Source organism: Mastigoproctus giganteus, chromosome 7 (genome assembly GCF_048544385.1).
Source record: "Mastigoproctus giganteus isolate SK-2022 chromosome 7, ASM4854438v1, whole genome shotgun sequence".
Taxonomy (NCBI): domain Eukaryota; kingdom Metazoa; phylum Arthropoda; class Arachnida; order Uropygi; family Thelyphonidae; genus Mastigoproctus; species Mastigoproctus giganteus.
Window position 1 is genome coordinate 206108801 of NC_143581.1, and position 23728 is coordinate 206132528.

The following is a 23728-nucleotide window of genomic DNA, read 5'->3' on the forward strand; positions in this document are numbered from 1 at the left end:
GTAGCACACGCTTCTTGATTAGACCGGGGTTCGAGCCTGTCACCACCAAATACGGAGGATGCGGAAAGGTCAGGGAATGACCACCGCATATCCCGGAGCAATATGGCCTTAGTTGCTAATGCTCCTAAAAAACAAATAACAACAACAGGGTGTTTCAGAATTATATGCAGAAAATTTGGGATGCATTCTAGAGAGTCTAAAATGAAGAAAGTCATATGAACTCATGTTAGATTCAAAATTACAGAGCTTTGGCTGTTTGAATTTTAAAAACATAGCTGGCATTTTGAATGATAAAATATAATAAAAAAATTAAGAATAAGAAGACATAACTATCATGAATTAACTTCATTTCGCTAGGTATGTATCTGCTTACTTTTTATTTTTTTCTTTAATTTTATTATTTTTACCATTCAAAACTTGTAGCAATTTTTTAAAAAGCAAATAACTAGTTCACTAATTGTTCAGAATTTATTGTAATTTTTTTACTTAGGATGAGCTATTACAATGCTATCCTCTTGGCAGGGGTATGTTGTTAATTTGTTAATGAGGGGTTTGCTCAAGAAGAATTTGATACAATTTATGCTTTTTTTTTTTTTTTTTTTTTAATTTTGATACAATTTTTGATACAATTTTTTAAATTGTATCAAACCTTTTTTTTTTTTTTTTAAGAAGGGACTTGTATAAGCCTCAAAAATTTAACAATGGTCTCATGCAAACCCTCTCCAGTACACCCTTCCCTCTTAGCATATCAGCAGTAAAAGGTGTTGGCAAGTTTGTCACTTTCACTTGACTATGAAAGAAGGATGTCCTTCAGGTAGGGAGAAGGGTTTCATTCACTGTTTATGTTGCTACAGGAAAGATGAACAGTGAATAAAGTTACTGTGCATTATTGAACTTGTACAGAAATAGTGTTCAGTTTAGCCAGTGGAGAAAAGTAAGTGAATAAACATCACATGCATATGGAACACTACTAATGCAACAAGAAAATCACTCAAAAGAACAACTAGTTTGTCTACATAAATACTCATCAAATACATCATCTGGTTTGTAGGCACTTTGTTGTGCAATTTTTCTGATATCTGACTTCAAATAGAAAAATTAATAGAAAAAATAATGTTTACACTAAAAATGAGATTTCCTGAATAATGAGCCATTATTCAGGACTGTCTGTTTCAAGATGTCTTCATAACATTAATGAGTTTTTATAAAAAACTCATTAATTTACAAATAGTGAGTTTATACAAAAAAAATAATAACAATAATAAGTGACAACACTTTATTTTAAATTAATTTAAAAGTTTTATGAAGAAAACAATAAGATATCAAAAATAGGTTTTGAATTTTCTACTTTAACTTTAGAAAATTGCTGAATAGTGTACTTTGAATTTTATTTCCCAGGTATTGCTTTTCTTGGTATAATTAAATTTTTGTTTAATTTTTCTATTCATTTCTTAAATTATTTCCTCCAGAGTGTGATCAGATGTTCATTAGTAACCCTGATGGACCAAAAAATGGTACATTTGGAGCACCACTTATGGAAATTCCAAGTAAACACTCTCAACAATGTATCTATACATTCATTGCTGCAGAAAACGAGAGAGTTCAGGTTACATTTACATCATTTAATCTTAGGGGTACACCACCAGAGTAAGTGTTTATTATTATTATTATTATTAAACATATCCACTATTAAGTAGTGGGTATGTTCATTATTAACATTTTATTAACTATATTAATTATTAACATTGGTATTATTATTTGTAGCTTTACACAAATGTATTTTTTAAGAATGCTTAACAGTATTTTGTATTACAGTTACCTGATTCTAATATCTTTCTGTGAAAGGAGAATTTTTTAATTTTAGGTCCTGTCCTTGCTACAATTTTTTAATGTTTAAGTATTTAATTTTCTTAACTCACAAGGGCCACTTTGGTGGGGCTAATTAGTAAGTATCAATTCAGTGAAAATATCTACTGATGAGTCCCTGGTGTGTAAGCTTGGAGGCAGCGATCACCCACTGGTAGGTTATCATGTACAGTGAACCTGTCTAAGAAAGTGCACACTTTTGGGTCAGAATGGTGTCCACTATAGAGAGGTATCTGCTTTGCAGAGGTCAGCATAGCCAGTTTCAGTATTTCAGAAAAATAAAATTCACTGTAACTGTTAGAATTTTTATTGATTATCATATTTTGTAAAAGAATAAGAGAAGTTTACCTCAATATGATATGTAGAACACTTCTGTATGATACTCTCCAGAAATTAAAATGAAAACAATTAAAAAATTGAAAATCTTACATTACACAAATCTTACAACAGTAAGAAATAATTAACAATAATTAAACATCAAATGAACACAATTAAAAATCAATTTAATGCAATTAAAAATTAAGTCAAAAATTAATTTAATGAAAAAATTGCATAATGATTTTCCGATTTTCCTTCCTGAAGCTGACAATGCTTTTCGACCGTGTGTCATGATCGCAGGAATGAAAATTACTGAATGGGGGTGTGCATGGAACTTAAATAGGGATTATTTGTCTTCGCACATACATGCAAAGACCACAAGTCAGAGATTAGATATGGCCAGCTAACATTAATAGAATTCTCATGTAATTTAATTTCAACTGTTTCTGCATTTAAGTCTCGTATAATTACGTTGGCCACGTAATTAAGTATTTTGGCCTCGTTAAATAAAGAAGCATGTTTTTCATTAACAGCATGAAAGGCTGATTCTGATGCTGCTGAACGAGAAGCACGAACTGAGGCCGCGTGTTAATTAGCACAAAAATTCAGAGGAAACCGCGTAGAACCCTGATAAGACGAGTCGCAATCACCACAAGAAATGTTGTATACCAGGTCATTTATTTGTCTTGTGAACGAGGAAAGGACTGATAGATTGTTCAGTATAGTGTGTAATTTCCATATTGGCCTGGCTACAATTTTAAATTCGGTATCTTTAAAGAATCCGTTAAGTTGTTTGTGCCACTGTTCAACATATGGGAGTGAAGTAAAGTATTTTTTGATATTACTATTGTTGGTTGGTGTATTTTTTGTATTCTATCCTTAGCTTGTACCCTAATTCTGTCTATTGTAGCAAGTTGGTAACCCCTGTTTAAGAATCTGCTGGTTAATATTTGTATTTCTGAGCCCAAAGCAGATTCCGTCATTGAATATTTATAAGCATCGAGAAATTGATTAAAGATAATCGATCTTTTGTAGGTGAATGGGTGATAGCTGTCATAATGGTTTAACATCGACAAATGTAAAGTGCTGCATATGGGAAACAGTAATCCCAGAGCAACGTATCAACTCTGCGGTACTACACTGACAGTGGTGGAGAATGAAAAGGACCTGGGGGTAATTGTGCAGGCAGATATGAAGTTCTCTGAGCAGTGCAGACGAGCTGCAAGAGTAGCTCATGGTGTCTTGTCAATGATATACAGGAATTTTTCTAGCAGGGATAAGGAGGTGATTATTCCCTTGTATAAGGCAATGGTAAGGCCACATCTTGAGTACTGTATACAGGTCTGGAGGCCTCATTTCAAGAAGGATGTAGAGCTGCTGGAACGGGTACAGAGAAGGGCAACAAGATTAGTAAATGGAACAAAGGGTTGCTCTTACGAAGAAAGGCTTAAGTTTTGCAAATTACAGAGTTTGGAGACTAGGCACCGGCGAGGTGATCTGATAGAGGTGTATAAGGCTTTGAATGGTTTGAGCATGCTCAATGCCAATGGGATTCTTCATCTTTCTCAGAATAATCACCTCAGAGGGCATAAATTCAAATTGAGGAAGGACGGATGTCGGATAGATGTGCGGAAATTTGCCTTTGGCCAGCGGGTGGTTGGTTGGTGGAACCGACTTCCATCACTTGTTGTTGAAGTTGATAGCCTAAACAAATTTAAAGCTCAACTGGACAGGTATTTCGAACGAACGGAGGGGTGAAATGGGAGTGGGTTTTTTTTTTTTTTTTTTTGGCTGATGCTGAATAAGCTTGCTTTCTTGCATCATATGCCTCTGCTAATGCTAATGCTAATGCAGAAGCATACCGGTGTTTGTAGGTTTACGATAGATGTTAAATTGCATTTTATTCACGTCCCGAGTAAGCGTGAAATTTAGAAAATTTAATGACTTAGTATCCGTATTCTCCTTCTCCAATGTAAATTTGAGTCTAGAATTAATATTATTAAATGAATGTAAAATGTCTTGGATGGTGCTGCTATCGGTAATTGACTAGAATGTCATCTAAATACCTCCCGTAGTATGTGATACCGGGGAGAAAAGGCATCAAACGTATATGTTCAATCGTTGAGAGATAGATCTCTGATATTAGGCCACTGAGGCTTAATCCCTTGGCAAACCAAAAATTTGTGTGTACTTTGTCTCGTAAGGTGATATAGTTGGCTTCAACTAAGAGTTTAATTAAGTGAAAAATTTCCTTAATAGGAAGCTTCGTATAATTAATCGGTATCGAGTTATTATTTAACATATCCCAAAGAATATCTAATGTGTATTCAACGTTTACATTCGTATATAACGAGGTAACATCTAGTGAGAATAAATTATCATTACCACCATGTCTACAGTCCTTAAGGTTATTAAATAGTGTATCATATTCTTAATCCCAAATTGTATCATCTGTCTAAAGGGTTTTATAATGTTATATACATGTGTGGCCAAGGAGGAAAATGCTGAGTTTCTTTAGGGAACAATAGGCCAAATAGGAAATCTGGTATTATGTAATTTTACCTGACCGAAAAGTGCAGGAATATTGTATGTTCTTGCTTTCAATTCCTTTAACTGAGCCATAGTGATGTAGTCATTTTTTTTGATACGTGGTTAACGTTTTATTGTATTGATTGACCAAATTGGTAAATAATGCTGGTTCTACTTCAAGATAAGTGGAGGTATCTGATACAACTGACGCTAACTTATTAATATAATCAGGTTTATTGAGTATTACCGCTGTATCTCCTTTATCAGCTCTCTGAATAATAATGTCTTTATTTTCCCAAAGTACACATAAAGCAGAACTGTTGTGCGTATTAAATTTAGGAAGTTGCATTTCTTTTATGTTATTCGCCACCTGCTTAACTTGTTGAATAAATAAATATTTTTGTGGAGCATTACGAAGTCCAAATTCAATATCAGTTATGCACTATTTTTTAGGTAATGTTTGAGGTGGTAAATTATAATTTAATCCTTTGGATAAAAGTGAAATCTGGTCCTGCGATAGCGTATACAAGGAAAGATTTGTAACCTGTTGATATGTTGGTCCGTTGAATGTTGGGCAAGGGGGTGTTCGCGAACTAGCTGAAGTATTCTGTGGTAGACCATTGTGCGTATGTGGGGGAGTCGTCAAACAACTTGTATGCATTTGGTCGCAAGCTCGCGACGATGTGTTAGAACTGATATGAGCATGTCTTGACCCTCCCAATAATGTATCCAATTTGTTAACATGTCTGTTTTTTTATTTCTGAGGCCTGTGCTTCATGTTGCAAATCCATGGAGGTCTTCAATTCAGACCAATCATTGGGATGCAGATAATTTTTTAATTTGTTGCGAAGTTTCCTAACTTGGGAAAGGTATTTTTGTTTATTAGAATACCGAGATCTTAAGGCAAACTTAACTATATTATGTGATGTGGCAAATGCTAGTTGCTTAATGCACAAAATTTTATAATTAAAATTGACCCTGGCAAACTTCAGAACAATGTTGTTTTGAAGGCAATACTTTAGAAAAGAAATATGGTAACTTTGGGCTGAGTATCTTAGTGTTAATGTAATGTAATTTTGCACCAAGGTATTCAAAAAACTCCCCATAATTGTGTGTATCGATAGGTATAACCTATCGATACACACAATATCATATTGAGGTAAACTTCTCTTATTCTTTTACAAATATTGATATCAATGTAGAACGTATTGAGAATTATAGCTCTGGTTCATACTATCAAATTGATTATCATTGTACCTGTGTTTCAGTTAATTAAAATTTAATAAATAACACATCTTTTAGCCAACACAATTAACTTGTAGCAAAATTATTATTATTATTAGCCATATGGTGCAAGGAAGTCTGAGGCTTATGCTGCACCAGCCAGAAAAAAATTCTGAGTTATTCTGAGAGAGAGAGAGAGAGAGAGAGAGAGAGAGAGAGAGAGAGAGAGAGAGAGAGAAAGTGTGTCAAAAGTAGAAGGGGATCACCAAGAAAGAGAAGAATGATGATATCCAGATCAGGACCCTGGGGTTGAATATAAATGGCTTTGTTTATATCTTTCATTATGGATAATCAGATCACTTACTGGTTTTAGTCCATATTCATTGTTTTTACTCACATCATTTTTTTAATGTAATAGGATACCCCCCCCCACACACACTTAATGGTCAAACTCCTCCATTTTTAAATTTCTGCATGCAGTTCTGCTGCAAACAGCAAGAAATTTCATTTCTAAAAAAAAATTAGCATTCAATCAATGCCTATCAAAATTTCGACAAGTATTCTAAGGTAAAACCTGCATACATGAACAAACTGTGTAGCTACTTAAACAACAGGACTGCCATTTCTCATTTCCAAGTGAAAGTAGTAAGTGAACGGCATGGGAAAATTGTCATCATCCCTCAGTGAAAAAGCTGGACACTACTGTCACTAAAACAGTTTTTAAAGCAGTGTAATCACATAGCAATTTTAATGAATGTACAAAGTATCCACAAACCTCCTTTACAAAATGTTAAACTAAAATGTTATTGTATGAATAGAATTGAATTTGTGATAGAGAATATCATCAAGATTTTATTCACCAGTCAGTAAATGTGTGTGTCGCAGTAGATGGTGCATAATTGCAAAACGTGATAATGGAAAAATATATAAACAAAATTCTATCCTCTTATTTTGTAATTTTTTATTAATAGTTTTTGAGAAATTAATGAATTAATAAGAATGAATTAAAAATAATGAAATGAATTACTATGAATAAATATAATGAATTAATTTTATTAATAATTTTTAAGTAATTCTTTAAGAAATGAAATTTCCTGCTCTTTGCAGCAAGACTATGCATAAATTTAAAAAGGGAAGAGTTTGACCCATTAAGGGGGATATCCTGTTACGTTAAAAAAAATCTATGTGAGCAAAAACAATGATTATGGACTGAAACTAGTAAGTGAGTAATTTTGTCCTCTTCTTTGGACTCGTGGATGAGAGTATCCACGTGCTAGTCAAAGAATATTCATCTCCATGAAATGGATAAGTTTTTGAAAAATTTTGCCATTTTACTGATCTGATTATCATATTAAAACATACTCTATTAGTAGCTTTATAGTCCTAGTCACGCTCATTAGTTTATTTATTAATTTAGGTTACTACTTAATATATATAGAACCTTTGTATTATTTAAATCTTGCCAATGTTTTTATAGTTATAGGGATTAACTTATAACTTTCAAGTGTAATGGTATACCCTAATACATATAACACAAACTTGGTAGCGTGGTAGTATTATTGTTGCATAACTAGTATATTGATTAGAACGTTCAAATTTTAATAATATATAATTAGTATCATAAACTTCATAGCGTACCAATGCATAGTGTTACAGCTTGTTTGATGTTTGAAGAGCTGTCGTGTATGAGACATGATATTACCAAGGGGATGTCTTTGTATGTGCTCAATGTAAGGAATGGGAGGATATTAAACATCACATCAGCATTGTTATGGGCCTTTATGAGAACTTGAAGAACAGGGTGGATGCCCTCGAAACAATTAAATTGGTTGGTAATCAAGCTCTCAGCTGCCTGCATCAACATCAATGATAGAGCACTTATACTTGATCATCAGGCAGTGCAGTGGCAGCCCCCAAGGCAGAATACACTGTGCCCATAGGAGCTAATTGTTGTCGATGGCTATTATCAGGAAACGGAAAATATATTGTGCAAAAACGATAAGTGAAATAGAACCAGGATATGTCTGCCAAGGGCAAAATATGATGACATTGTAGAGTAGATATGATTTAAAAATGATTTAAAGTTAATAGTAATATCAAAACAGTACTTGGAAGCCAGAGGTTTTTGCTGCACTGGTTGTGGCAGGGGTGGGGGGAATGAGTAGATGAGAAAATACAAATTATTTTGCTTCCCTCCTCACATAGGTAACTATCCAGTTGACCTTTGAATTTATTCAAACCGGCAACCTGAACTACCCGTTAGGAAACCTGTTCCAGCAATCAGCAACTCACTGACTAAAAGAAAATTTCCAATAATCTAGTCTAAACCTCTTCCCCCGTAATTTTAATTTATGCCCACGAGTTCTGGTATTCTCTGTACCAGTGAAAATTCAATCTTCATTCATTTTACTAACCCTTCTCAGAGTCTTATAAACTTCAATCAGATCACCCCTGAGGTATCTAGTTGGCAAGCTCTATAGCCTACATATTTGGAGTCTTTCCTCTATGATCACCGATTTGCCGATCTCACCATGTGAGTTGCCCGTCTTTGGACCCTTTCAAGTAGCTCAATGTCTTTTTTCAGTTGAGGTCTCCATACTTGAACACAGTATTCTAAATGTTGTGCTTACAATTGCCTTATACAGTGGGACTATTACTGTCACCTCCATAACTCTAGAGCAGGGGTGGCCAATGAGTTGATTGAGGATTTAATTTCAGTCGATCACGACGAATTTTAAATATACAGTCATCCCTCGATTTGTGCACCTTATGCAATGAAATTTTTGAGATGGTAGATCGCGGCACATTTTGAAGGAAAAAAGTAGATCGCATCACAAATTAAGTTGGCCACTCCTGCTCTAGAGGATAATATTCAATAAATGACCTATAGAACCATGGTCTTTCCTGGCTGACTGTTTACACTGCTCAGAAAACTTCATATCTGCCTATATTATAACTCCTAGATACCTTTCTTCCGCTACTGTAAGCCCCACCAAATGTGTAATTTATTTTGGGTTTGCTATTTTCCAAGTGTAAACCTTGCATTTTGCTGCATTAAATTATAGCTTCCACTTCTCTGACTATTCTTTCAGTGTGTTCAAGTCATCCTGAAGGAGCACTGCTTGGTACTGATCATTAACTACTTCTATCAATCTTTACATTGTCTACAAATTTTGATATCATGCCTTCTCTCCCATTGTCGACGTCTTTTACGAAAATCAGAAACAGCAGTGGCCCAAGAAACTTTGGGGACCTCAGTGCTGACTGTTCACCAATCTGAAGAATATCCATTATTCACTGCCTTCTGCCCTACAGCCACCCAGCAATCCATCTTAGAATTTTTCTAGTAATCCCAACATATTCCAGGTTTTACAATAATCTCAGTCAAATGCCTTGCTAAAATCAAAAAAAAAATTAGAAATTGTTTTCTACATCCAGCGCATGAATAACTGTGACAAAATAGCTTACTAACATTATTTTTCCCCTAACAAAACCATGTTGTGTTATTCAGAATGCCATATCTGTCTAAATGTCCCTAGATCACACTCTTAATCATTGTTTCTAAGATTTTCCTTACCACTGAAGTCAGACTAACCAGTCTGTAGTTACCAACTTCACTCTTAGAACTTCCTTTATGTATTGGTATACATTGGCACTTCTTCAATCCAAAGGAATCTCTCCGGTACACTACCCGGCGGCCTCACTCAAAATTACTGAGTATATGCCATCAACTTGAGGAACCTTACTTGCCTTTATACTCAAAGATTTTTCTAATAAACAGTTGTGTAATTTCAAATTTGCTAATTTCATATGACTCTGCTTCACTTGTGCAGCCTCTTCTAAGCATGAAGAGACCTTCTTCAGTAAAGAGAAATGCAAAGTACCTGTTAAATTCAACTGCAATATCAGTCGCAGTTGAATCTTAGACTTGCCCTCATTCAGTGCAGAAGAGTCCAATCTGATTCACTTTAAAATCTTCCTTGTATTCACATACATGAAAAATTCCTTGTCCCCATTATTTGCTCCCTTAGCCAATGCCTTTCTCATACACAAACTTGGGATTTATCTGTTATTTATCTTTAGCTTTATCTGTGGTGCTGTTATAAATAGTGCCACTGAAAAAATTCCTTTTTTTTTTTTTTGGCTGATGCTGTATATAAGCTTGCTTTTTTGCATCATATGCCTCTACTAATGCTAAGGCTAAAATGCTAAATAAACTTCTGGCTGTTGTAGGCTTCACTGCTATACATCATTCTGTAACTATCCCATGCTATCTTTTTCTGCTTTATTTGACAGGCCAGCTCTGCATTCATCCATTTCAGAATCCTCCTGTCTGCAATATTTTCTTAATGGCATGTATGCATTCATGGCTACTATAATTTTTGATTTAAAGGTATTCCATAATGCAAGTATATTCACCCTCACTCTACAATCCACCCAATTAATAGATGCCATACAGCTATTTAAACTTTCAAAGTCCTCTCTTTTGAAATTAAAATCCATGCCTTTACCTTCAACTACTGCAACATCTTTCGTCATCTTTCAACTGACGACTGCATGATCACTACCTGCCAATGGTTCTTGTATTTTAATCATGTGATGCCATCTAATTCTTGAGTAATGATGAGGTCAAGAATATTCTAACCCCTAGTATTATCTCTGACATGCTGGTACAAACAGTAAGCATATAGTTTATTTAGAAAAATTTTTCCCAAAGATGAGTTTTCCTTCCACTTATTCCAGTCAATCTGGGACAGATTCTCCCATTCTCACTTGCTTTCCCAATCATTTGCTTGTATAGACTCTCGTCATATACTTCACAATCTTCTGGTCTGTATATTACTCCCACTCTCATTATACCTTTGCTTCCACTAACTCATACCACACAGATTCAGTGCTGGTAGACTTAGCATTAGCATTAGTAGAGGCATATGATGCAAGAAAGCAAGCTTATTCAGCATCAGCCAAAAAAAAAAAAAAAAAAATCCCACTCCCATTTCACCCCTCCGTTTGTTCGAAATACCTGTCCAGTTGAGCTTTAAATTTGTTTAGGCTATCAACTTCAACAACAAGTGATGGAAGTCGGTTCCACCAACCAACCACCCGCTGGCCAAAGGCAAATTTCCGCACATCTATCCGACATCCGTCCTTCCTCAATTTGAATTTATGCCCTCTGAGGTGATTATTCTGAGCAAGATGAAGAATCCCATTGGCATTGAGCATGCTCCAACCATTCAAAGCCTTATATACCTCTATCAGATCACCTCGCCCGGTGCCTAGTCTCCAGACTCTGTAATTTGCAAAACTTAAGCCTTTCTTCGTAAGAGCAACCCTTTGTTCCATTCACTAATCTTGTTGCCCTTCTCTGTACCCGTTCCAGCAGCTCTACATCCTTCTTGAAATGAGGCCTCCAGACCTGTATACAGTACTCAAGATGTGGCCTAACCATTGCCTTATACAAGGGAATAATCACCTCCTTATCCCTGCTAGAAAAATTCCTGTATATCATTGACAAGACACCATGAGCTACTCTTGCAGCTCGTCTGCACTGCTCAGAGAACTTCATATCTGCCTGCACAATTACCCCCAGGTCCTTTTCATTCTCCACCACTGTCAGTGTAGTACCGCAGAGTTGATACGTTGCTCTGGGGTTACTGTTTCCCATATGTAGTACTTTACATTTGTCAATGTTAAACTTCATTTGCCACCTCTCAGCCCATCTGTTCAACCTTTCCAGATCCTGTTGCAGCAGCATAGCGTCAGTAGTGTCCTTAACAACCCTGCCAACCTTTGTATCATCTGCAAACTTGGACATTAAACTTGATATCCCATCATCAATATCATTCATAAACACCGAAAACAACAACGGACCCAACACTGAACCCTGAGGAACTCCACTAATAACATTAGTCCACGTTGAGCAGTGTCCATTGATTACCACTCTCTGTCTTCTGCCACTCAACCATCCCCTTATCCATAGCAGCAATTTGCCTCCAATGCCACACTGTTCCAATTTGTGCAGCAGTCTTCCATGTGCAACAGTATCAAAAGCCTTTCTAAGATCCAAATATATAATATCAAAGTTATTCCCTACATCCAGTTCTTTTGTGACTACATCATAGTATCCAATCAAATTGGTCAGGCAAGACCTGCCCTTAACAAAACCATGCTGCGTCTGAGCTATAACTGAATTCTTGTCTTGATGATCCTGCAGTGCTTCCTTAACCAGTGCCTCCATTAACTTACCTGGAACAGAAGTTAAACTAACAGGTCTATAATTACTTGTTCAGCCTTTGATCCTCCTTTGTGAATTGGGGTTACATTTGCACATCTCCAGTCTATGGGTACCTCCCCTGAGACCAAAGAAGCTCTCATAATTATGGCTAGGGGTTTGCTTACTTCCTTTGCTGCCTCCTTTAATATAACTGGATAGATCCCATCCACCCCAGGTGCCTTTTTTATGTTTATCTTCAACAATCTCTCCTCCACTTTCCTCTCAGTTATTACAAAATCATCCAGCTCACTGCCAATGTTTACTTTACCTACATCATTCTCCTTCCTGAATAACTCCTCATGCGTGAATGTAGATGCAAAATACTCGTTTAGATTGTTAGCCACCTGAGCAGGATCCTCAACTGTTGAACCATCAATATCCAGTGGACCAATCTGATTCATCCCTTTCCTTCTCGAATTTAAATATGTAAAGAACTCTTTTCTGTTTTTCTTTGCATCCTTTGCCAAGGATTTTTCGTAGTCTGCCTTTGCCTGCCTAATCTCCTTTGTGACTTGGTTACAGACCAACTTATATCTATCATAGGCTTCCATGTCACCCATTAATTTGTATGTATCCCATGCATTTTTCTTCTCTGCCACATGTCTCATTAGTTCATCTGACAACCATTTAGGCCTAAACCTTGAACAATATTTCTTAGTTGGTACGTAAAGCCTGGTAGCCTCCAAGATTAGTTCCTTGAATGCTTCCCATTTTGAGTTTGCTGTTGGTAACATCATCAGTTGGTCCCACTGTATAGAATTTAAATACTGTCTCAGACCATCATAGTCGCCTTTACGAAAACAAAAACCCTTCCCTTTACCTCTGATGGTAGTTACCTCCTTGAGTAAATCCCACTTCAACACACTGTGATCACTGCCACCTAGTGGTTCATTTATCTGCAGATTCTTAATGCGTGAAGAATCACTACTGATAATCAGATCAAGAGTATTGCTCCCTCTTGTTGCCTCATGAACATGCTGATGTAGAAAACAATCATCCAATAAATCCACAAAAGCCTTGCTAGTGTGCGAGTGACCAACCCACAAATTCCAGTCAATATCTGGGAAATTAAAACTGGGACATTATAACTTCAGACTCAGCAAATGCTCTTTTTGCACTCAGCTGCTTTTGATAAGAAGGATGACACCAGCATCCCTCCTATATTCCCTGTCTTTCCTAAATACATTATACATACCATAGTGTAACTCGTCATCCCAGTTTCCAGGTTGCAGCTCTTCTTTTTTCTTCAGGTTTCACCATTTCTGTCAGCCCTATTATTATGTCAGCATTATATATCTTAACCAGAATTTCAAATTCAGCCATTTTATTGACAACACTCCTGACATTACTGTAGACACAGTTAAGACTACATTGTTTGCTATGGTTTACTACCCTGACACATCCCTTGAGTTATATAGGCTCGTTTCCCTCTCTCACATCCTGCTCATTTGAAACATTTCTACCCTCAGAACATCTTGCCAACATCAGCTGTTGTGGCAACAAACAACAATTTTTGAGGTGAATGTAAGCATTACTTTGACCCTTCCCCTCTCTTTAACCACTCGGTTTCCCTGAACCCTTTCTTGAAGATTCAGGGAAACTGAGTGGTTAAAGAGGGGAAAAGGTATCTTCAATGATACTGGCAGAAATCCTTGTACCACCTTTGCTTAAACTAATACCTACAAAAATACTACCATCCCTACAAAATAGATTCCTTCTACCTACAAGTGTGAGCCACGCTGATAAAAATTTCCCCCCTAGAGTTTAGCAGATTCCCTCAAGTTTTGAGTTAATCCACAAGGTTTTCAGCATGTAATTACTCCTATTGTGTCTGGGCAGAATTGCAGACACTTACACATTCAGAACTAACTCACAACATTTTTTCAGCATGAATCTGTATTTATCTAACAAATAGTCAGTTTGTGTTTGTTTAATATCATTAGTCTCCACATGAATAACATTGCTATCTTTATCCACTTAAAATGTGACATTTTGTTAGTAACATCATCATTTGTGGCTCCCAGCAAACACATCCTGGTCCACCTATCTTTATTACAAAAATATCACCTATTTCCCTGACAATAGAATCACCTTCAACCAGAGCTGTATGCGCTTGACTATTCTTATTTGGGACCGAAATTGGGAGTGCATCACTTGACAGGTCAGGAGATGCTTGATTCTCTGAGGAGAATATTTCTTGTTTCTTCGGTGACTCATTCTTCTCTTAATGCACCAAGTTCTAATTTGAGATCAGTACTCCTTACATAAGGTGCAAAGAAGAGAATCATCAGTTGAGCTCATTTTGTCTACTGGACCTACCTTAGAATATATGCCACAGGCTATACAAATGACAAACTTATAACTTTCACTGGAAATTCCCCCAGGAATTTCCATCTGGGTCATGATATCCTTCCTTCGACTTTGTATTGTAAGTGGATCATGTAGCAACCATTATTAAAGTAAAATCTAAAATTTAGGAAGGTTACAAAAATTTAAATTTGCAATATATTACAAAATTTAAATTACCAAAATATTATAGAAATGAAACTGTTGACAAAACTTTAACCACGAGAGAAATTAAATTTAAGCTACCAAACTTCAGTTATGAAATTCCCGCCAAAATATCGATAACAAGGGCTAGCTGAATATTAAACTGTAGCTTTTTGAATATTTAACTAAATACAGAAATAAACTACCCAACATGACTATATGGATTCAAAAAATGTATTAACTACTGTTTATTATATTAAATAAAAAAAAAAAACCCATTAAGAGTATGAGATCTGCAGACTTAACAAGAGGGCAATGTTGAAAAAAAATTTCAGGTTAGGATTAAATTTGAAACTGTCTGCAATTCTGCTAAAACATGATAGGAGGGAGTATATGATGAGAGCATTGTCAATCACTTTAGTTCTAGAGAGATTGTGCAAGACTCATAGGGCAGAAATCTTCTTAGCGTGGTCTGTGCTTGTTTACAGATACAGCATGGGTTTGTTAAGGGAAAGTCTTGTCTGACAAATTTGATAGGATATTATGATGTGGTTACAAAGAAACTGGATGCAAAAAATAATTTTGATATCATATATTTGGATTTAAGGAAAGCTTTTGACATTGTTGCGCATGGAAGACTATTGTTATTGTTTGTTATTTGGTTTTTTTAAGGAGCATTAGCAACTAAGGCCATATTGCTCCGGGATATGCGGTGGTCATTCCCTGAATGACCTTTCCGCATCCTCCGTATTTGGTGGTGACGGGCTCGAACCCCGGTCTAATCAAGAAGCGTGTGCTACGCACTGCTGCTCCTTCCCACCTGGCTATGGAGGCGTCCAGAAGACTATTGTACAAATTGGAGCAGAATGGTATTAAGAGTAAGTTGCTACAATGGATAAAAGGATGGTTAAGTGCGAGAAGACAGAGGGTGCTAATCAATGGGTGCTGTGCTCTTCTTGGACTAATGTTATTAGTGGAGTCCCACAGGGTTCGGTGTTGGGTCCACTGTTGTTTTGTATATTTATCAATGATATTGATGAAGGTATATCAGGCTTAGTGTCGAAGTTTGCAGATGATACAAAGGTTGGCAGGGTTGTTAATGACAGTAGTGGCAGTGTGCTACTGCAACAGGATCTAGATAATTTGGGCAGATGGGCTAAGAAGTGGCAACTGAAGTTTAACCTTGACAAATGCAAAGTACTGCATATGGGTAGAAGTAACCCCAGAGAAACGTACCAACTGTGTGGTACTACACTTAAGGTGGTAGAAAATGAAAAAGAACTGGGAGTAATTGTGCAGGCAGATATGAAGTTTTCTGAGCAATGCAGACAGGCTGCCAGGGCAGGTCATGGGGTTTTGTCAATGATATATAGGAATTTTGCTAGCAGGGAAAAGGAGGTGATTATCCCTCTGTATAAGGCAATGGTCAGGCCACGCCTTGAGTACTGCATACAGGTCTGGAGGCCTCATTTTAGGAAGGATGTTGATTTACTTGAGCGTTTACAGAGAAGGGCAACAAGATTGGTGAGGGGAATGAAGGGATCCTCTTATCAAGAGAGGCTTAAGTTCTGCAAATTGCAGTGGCTGGAGACTAGGCACCTGCACTGTGATCTGATTGAGGTGTATAAAGCCTTGAATGGGTTCAGCACGCTGAATTCTGATGGGATCCTTCCACTTGTTCAGATTATGAACCTAAGGGGGCATAAATTCAAATTAAGAAAGGACAGATGTAGAATAGATGTGCAGAAATTTGCCTTTAGCCAGCGGGTGGTTAATTGCTGAAACAAACTTCCATCTGTCGTTGTGGAAGTTGATAGGTTGAATAAATTTAAGGAGGAACTGGACAGGCATTTGGAGGGAATGGTGTGATTTTTTTTTTTTTTTTTTTGGCTGATGCTGCATAAGCTCATACATTTGCTTTCTTGCATCACATGCCACTACTACTACTACTACAGGAGAGACTACTTCTACAAGGATGGGATACACTTAAATAGAAAGGGTGCAAAAATATTTGCTGATGCAATCGTGGCAGTGTAGATCAGAAATCTGCTATCTTTGGTGGTGGATACATAGAATAAAAGATTAACAACAGCCACAGGCAGTGGTGAAAGTGATTCTTGCACTGCTTCTATTGTAATGAGCAGCAGCTTTGAAAGCAAGGTTCTAGGGGAATTGCAAGGACTGCTGGTGTCATCATGAAAGAAGTAAATACATGGGCTTTGTTAGGTAACAAAGAGTAAGAACAGGTGCATGTACACCAAAGCTAGGAGCATAATAGTAAATAAATTTAATGAATTAGAAGTGCAGGTCAAGACATCAAATTCCGACATTGTTGAGTTATCAGAGATGTGGTGTCACTCAGATATAAGGGATGCAGAATATGGGGAGTGCAATGTATATGGAAAGGACAGACATGATAGGAGAGGGGTGGAGGAATTATGCTTTTAGTCAAGAAAAACAAAATATAAAGCAGTGCATCCAGTTGACATGGGTGGTCAGTGGTATTTGAGTCAGTTTGGCCTGACATCAGAACTGGGAAAGCAAAAATGTGATTAAAAAACAGTGGAGGAAGAAGGGGATCTGGGAGTTTTATAATATGGGCAGATATGAAGATTTCTGAGCAGGGTAAACAGGCAGCCAGGAAAGCCCATGGCGTCTATTGAACATTATCCTGTAGAGATGTGGTGCCCATAGTCCTATTGTATAAGGCAATTGTAAGACCACATTTAGAATACTGTGTTCAAGTATTGAGACCTCATCTGAAAAAAGATATTGAGCTTCTTGAAAGGGTCCAAAGATGGGCAACTTGCATGGTGAGCTTAGCAAAAGTGCTGCCATATGAGGAAAGACTGTATATGTGGGCTGCCGAGCTTGGCAAACAAGCACTTCAGAGGTGACTTGATTGAGGTTTATAAGGCTCTGAGATGGGTTAGTAAAATGAAGGAAGGTGGAATTTTCACTGCTACAGAGGATTTCAATAAATTCTCTTCAGGGGAAGAGATTTATACTAGATTATTAAAAGTTTTCTTTTAGCCGGCGGGTTATCTTCACAGATGGTTGAGGCTAACAGTTTAAATAAATTCAAAGGTCAACCTATGTGAGAAGGGAAGCAAATAATTTGATTTGTATTTTCTTGTGTACCCATTTTTTTTTTTTTTTCCCTCCATCCAGTGCAGCAAAACACACTGGCTTCCTTGCATTGTATGGTTATTACTATTACTAACAAATTTTCCCTCTTTGTGAATTTTTATGTTTCGAAATTGGTGCTTCACTGTTAGTATGTGTAATAAAATTATGTTCTGTTTTATGAATTGTCCCTTTATCTAAAAGGTCTTTTGTAGCCTTTATGATTTTTCTTTCTCTGCTAGCTGTGGAATCTTTTCTAATCCCCTAGTATTAATAAGTGATCTCTAGTCCTGTAGGTGTATAATAACAATAAAAATTTTATAAATATCCTGATGCTCTTAAAATGTTTTACAAGAAGGTTGGCTGGAACATCAAGTATTTTAAAGGTGCCTGAAGTATATAGAAATTTCTTTAATTCTCACTGATCATTTCAAAATTTGCTATTATATAATTAGCATTAGTTGAGGCATATGATGCAAGATAGCAAGCTTATACAGCACATCAGCCAAAAAAAAAAACCCCTTCTCATTTTGCCAATCCCGTCACTCCAAATTTTTGTCTAGTTCAACCTTAAATTTATTTAAGCTATTAACTTCCACAACAACGGATGGAAGTCTGTTCCAGCAATCAACTACCCTCTGGCTAAAGCCAAACTTCCGCACATCTATTCAACATATCTATATCCTCAGTTTGAATCTATGCCCCCTCAGGTTCTTAATCTAAGCAAGCAGAAGTATCCCGTCAGCATTGAGCCTGCTCAAACAACTCAAGGCCTTATACAACTCAATCAGATTACCTCATAGGTGCCTAGTCTCCAGATGCTGTGACTTGCAGAACTTAATTCTTTTTTCATAGGCACATCCCTTTGTTCCTCTCACCAGTGCTGTTGCCCTTCTCTGTACTTGTTCTAGCAACTCTACATCTTTCCTAAAATGAGGCCTCCAGACCTGTACGCAGTACTCAAGGTATGCCTGACCATTGCCTTATACAAAAGGATAATCACCTCCTTGTCTCTGCTAGCAAACTTCCTATATATCATTGACAAAACTCCATGACCTGCTGAGGCAGCCCATCTGCATGCACTGCTCACAGAACTTCATATCTGATTGCACAAATACCCGCAGGTCTTTTTCATTATTCACCTCTATGAGTGTATTACCACACGGTACGTTTCTCTTTAGACTGCCATTATTGTCATTAACAACCTTTCCAACCTTTGTATCATCTGCAAACTTGGACATTAAGCATTAGCATTAGTAGAGGCATTTGATGCAAGAAAGCAAGCTTATGCAGCATCAGCCAAAAAAAAAAAAAAAAAACCCACTTCCACTTCACCCCTCTGTTCGTTCAAAATACCTGTCCAGCTGAGCCTTAAACTTATTTAGGCTATCAACCTCCACCACAAGGGATGGAAGTCTGTTCCACCAACCAACCACCCGCTGGCTAAAGGCAAATTTCCGCACGTCTATCCTACATGGAACAGGACCAGGGTATGTCTGCCAGGGGCAAAGGTTGATGACGTTGTAGAGCGAATATCATCTTTTAAGGGCACAAAAGGTGATATAGTTGTACACGTTGGCACTAACGATATTAAGAGTAGGAGACCGGCAGAATTACTTAACAAGTACAGGTCACTGTTGAACAAAAGCCGAGAATTAGGGTTGAATTTGAAAGTGTCTGCAATTCTGCCCAGACACGATAGGAGGGAGTATATGATGAGAGCCTTGTCGATCAATTCGGCCCTGGAAAGATTGTGCAAGGCTCAAGGGGTAGAATTTTTTTCAGCCTGGACTGTACTTGTTAACAGGAGAGATTGCTTCTACAGGGATGGGATACACTTAAATAGAAAGGGTGCAAGAATATTTGCTGATGCTATCGAGGCAGTGTTAGGTGGGTCGGAAAACTGCTAGCTTGGGGGGAGACAAAGACCAATAGATTGACAGTAGCCACTGGCAGAGGTGAAAGAGATTCTTGCACTGCTTCTATTAGAATGAGCAGAAGCCTGAAAAACAAGATGCATGGTATTTCAGAGACTGCTGGGAGCCATTGCGGTACAAGTAAACACATGGGTTGTGTTAGGGTAGCTAAGAATAGAAACAGGTGCAGGTATACTTGCGTGTACACCAATGCTAGGAGTTTAGTAAATAAATTTGATGAATTTGAGGTATTGCTCAAAACATCAAAGGCAGATATTGTTGGGATATCGGAGACGTGGTGTCACACAGATATAAGGGATGCAGAAATGCAATTTGGGGAGTACAACGTCCACAGAAAGGATAGACAGTATAGGAAGGGGGGAGGGGTTATGCTATTAGTTACGAAACACATAAAAACCAAGGAAGTGAAGCCAGTCGACATCGCTGGACAGTGCAGTGTTGAGTCAGTTTGGTGTGACATAAGCATTGGGAGATCAAAATTGAGAGTAGGAGTGTGCTATAGGCCTAATGACTCTGATGAGTATAATAAGGAACTGTACAGGGAAATAGAGTGGGCCAGTAAATCAGAGAGTCTTATAATGGGAGATTTTAATTTCCCAGATATTGACTGGAATTTGGGGGCTGGTTACTCACACACTAGCAGGGCTTTTGTGGATTTATTGGATGATTGTTTTCTACATCAGCATGTTGTTCGGGAGGCAACTAGAGGGAGTAATACTCTTGATTTGATTATCAGCAGTGATTCTTCATGCATTAAGAATCTGCAGATAAATGAACCACTAGGTGGCAGTGATCACAGTGTGCTGAAGTGGGATTTACTCAAAGAGGTAACTACCATTAGGGGTAAAGGGAAGGGTTATTGCTTCCGTAAAGGCGACTACGATGGACTGAGACAGTATTTAAATTCTATACAGTGGGACCAACTGATGATGTTACCAACAGCAAATTCAAAATGGGAAGCATTCAAAGAACTTATCTTGGAAGCTACTAGGCTTTACATACCAACTAAGAAATATTGTTCAAGGTTTAGGCCAAAATGGATGTCAGATGAACTAATGAGGCATATGGCAGAGAAGAAAAATGCATGGGATACTTACAAATTAACACATGACACAGAAGCCTATGATAGATACAAGTTGATATGCAACCAAGTTACAAAGGAGGTTAGGCAGGCGAAGGCAGATTACGAGAAATCCTTGGCAAGGGATGCAAAGAAAAACAGCAAAGAGTTCTTTACTTATGTAAACTCTAGAAGGAAGGGGATGAATCAGATTGGTCCACTTGATATTGATGGGTCAACTGTTGATGATCCTGCTCAGGTAGCTAACAAACTAAATGAATATTTTGCATTGACATTCACACATGAGGAGTTATTCAGCAAGGGGAATGCCAGAGATGTATTCAACTCTAGCAGTAAGCTACAGAATCTTGAAATAACTGGGAGTAAAGTGGAGGAGAAACTGTTGAAGATAAACACAAGAAAGGCACCCGGGGTGGATGGGATCTATCCAGTTATATTAAAGGAGGCAGCAAAGGAAGTAAGCAAACCCTTAGCCATAATTATGAGAGCTTCCTTGGACTCAGGGGAGGTACCCATAGACTGGAAATGTGCAAATGTGACCCCAATTCACAAAGGAGGATCAAAGGCTGACACAAGTAATTATAGACCTGTGAGCTTAACTTCTGTTCCAGGAAAATTAATGGAGGCACTGGTTAAAGAAGCACTGCAGGATCATTTAGACAAGACTTCAGTTATAGCTCAAACACAGCATGGTTTTGTTAAGGGGAAGTCTTGCCTGACCAACTTGATTGGATACTATGATGCAGTCACAAAAGAACTGGATGCAGGGAATAACTTTGATATTATATACTTGGATCTTAGAAAGGCTTTTGATACTGTTGCACATGGAAGACTGCTACACAAATTGGAGCATTGTGACATTGGAGGCAAATTGCTGCTATGGATAAAGGGGTGGTTGAGGGGGAGAAGACAGAGAGTGGTAATCAATGGACACTGCTCATCGTGGACTAATGTTATTAGTGGAGTCCCTCAGGGCTCAGTGTTGGGTCCATTATTGTTTTCTGTATTTATAAATGATATTGATGATGGTATATTAAGCTTAATGTCCAAGTTTGCAGATGATACAAAGGTTGGCAGGGTTGTCAAGGACACTACTGACACTATGCTGCTGCAACAGGATCTGGAAAGGTTGAGCAGATGGGCTGAGAGGTGGCAAATGAAGTTTAACATTGACAAATGTAAAGTACTACACATGGGAAAAAGCAACCCCAGAGCAACGTATCAACTCTGTGGTACTACACTGACAGTGGTAGAGAATGAAAGGGACTTGGGGGTGATTGTGCAGGCAGATATGATGTTCTCTGAGCAGTGCAGACGGGCTGCAAGAGTAGCTCATGGAGTATTGTCAATGATATACAGGAATTTTTCCAGCAGGGATAAGGAGGTGATTATTCCATTGTATAAGGCAATGGTCAGGCCACACCTTGAGTATTGTATACAGGTCTGGAGGCCTCATTTCAAGAAAGATGTAGAGCTGCTGGAACGAGTACAGAGAAGGGCAACAAGATTAGTGAATGGAACAAAGGGGTGCTCTTACGAAGAAAGGCTTAAGTTTTGCAAATTACAGTGTCTGGAGACTGGGCACCAGCGAGGTGATCTGATAGAGGTGTATAAAGCCTTGAATGGTTTAAGCATGCTCAATGCTGATGGGATTCTTCCTCTAGCTCAGAAAAATCACCTGAGAGGGCAGAAATTCAAATTGAGGAAAGACAGATGTAGGATAGACGTGCGGAAATTTGCCTTTAGCCAGCGGGTGGTTGGTTGGTGGAACAGACTGCCATCCCTTGTGGTGGAGGTTGATAGCCTAAATAAGTTTAAGGCTCAGCTGGACAGGTATTTTGAACGAACAGAGGGGTGAAGTGGGAAGTGGGTTTTTTTTTTTTTTTTTTGGCTGATGCTGCATAAGCTTGCTTTCTTGCATCAAATGCCTCTACTAATGCTAACATGATGTGCTAATGCTAACATCTGTCTTTCCTCAATTTGAATTTATGCCCTCTCAGATGATTTTTCTGAGCTAGAGGAAGAATCCCATCAGCATTGAGCATGCTTAAACCATTCAAGGCTTTATACACCTCTATCAGATCACCTCGCTGGTGCCTAGTCTCCAGACACTGTAATTTGCAAAACTTAAGCCTTTCTTCGTAAGAGCACCCCTTTGTTCCATTCACTAATCTTGTTGCCCTTCTCTGTACTCGTTCCAGCAGCTCTACATCCTTCTTGAAATGAGGCCTCCAGACCTGTATACAGTACTCTAGGTGTGGCCTGACCATTGCCTTATACAATGGAATAATCACCTCCTTATCTCTGCTGGAAAAATTCCTGTATATCATTGACAATACTCCATGAGCTACTCTTGCAGCCCGTCTGCACTGTCAGAGAACTTCATATCTGCCTGCACAACCACCCCCAAGTCCCTTTCATTCTCTACCACTGTCAGTGTAGTACCACAGAGTTGATACGTTGCTCTGGGGTTGCTGTTTCCCATGTGTAGTACTTTACATTTGTCAATGTTAAACTTCATTTGCCACCTCTCAGCCCATCTGTTCAACCTTTCCAGATCCTGTTGCAGCAGCATAGTGTCAGTAGTGTCCTTGACAACCCTGCCAACCTTTGTATCGTCTGCAAACTTGGACATTAAGCTTGATATACCATCATCAATATCATTTATAAATACAGAAAACAATAATGGACCCAACACTGAGCCCTTAGGGACTCCACTAATAACATTAGTCCACGATGAGCAGTGTCCATTGATTACCACTCTCTGTCTTCTCCCCCTCAACCACCCCTTTATCCATAGCAGCAATTTGCCTCCAATGTCACACTGCTCTAATTTGTGTAGCAGTCTTCCATGTGCAACAGTATCAAAAACCTTTCTAAGAT

The 23728-nt window shown here is 37.9% G+C and overlaps 1 protein-coding gene across 1 annotated transcript in view; it reads left to right on the forward strand.

The window, feature by feature from the left end:
- Nucleotides 1-792: 792 nt before the first annotated feature.
- LOC150083615 (suppressor of lurcher protein 1-like) overlaps nt 793-23728 on the forward strand; it is a 383165-nt gene continuing 360229 nt past the window's right edge. Inside the window, exons 1-2 of the mRNA XM_090378541.1 lie at nt 793-814; nt 1470-1647. Coding sequence (XP_090234667.1) covers nt 793-814; nt 1470-1647 — 200 coding nt within the window. The remainder of the gene's footprint in view (nt 815-1469; nt 1648-23728) is intronic.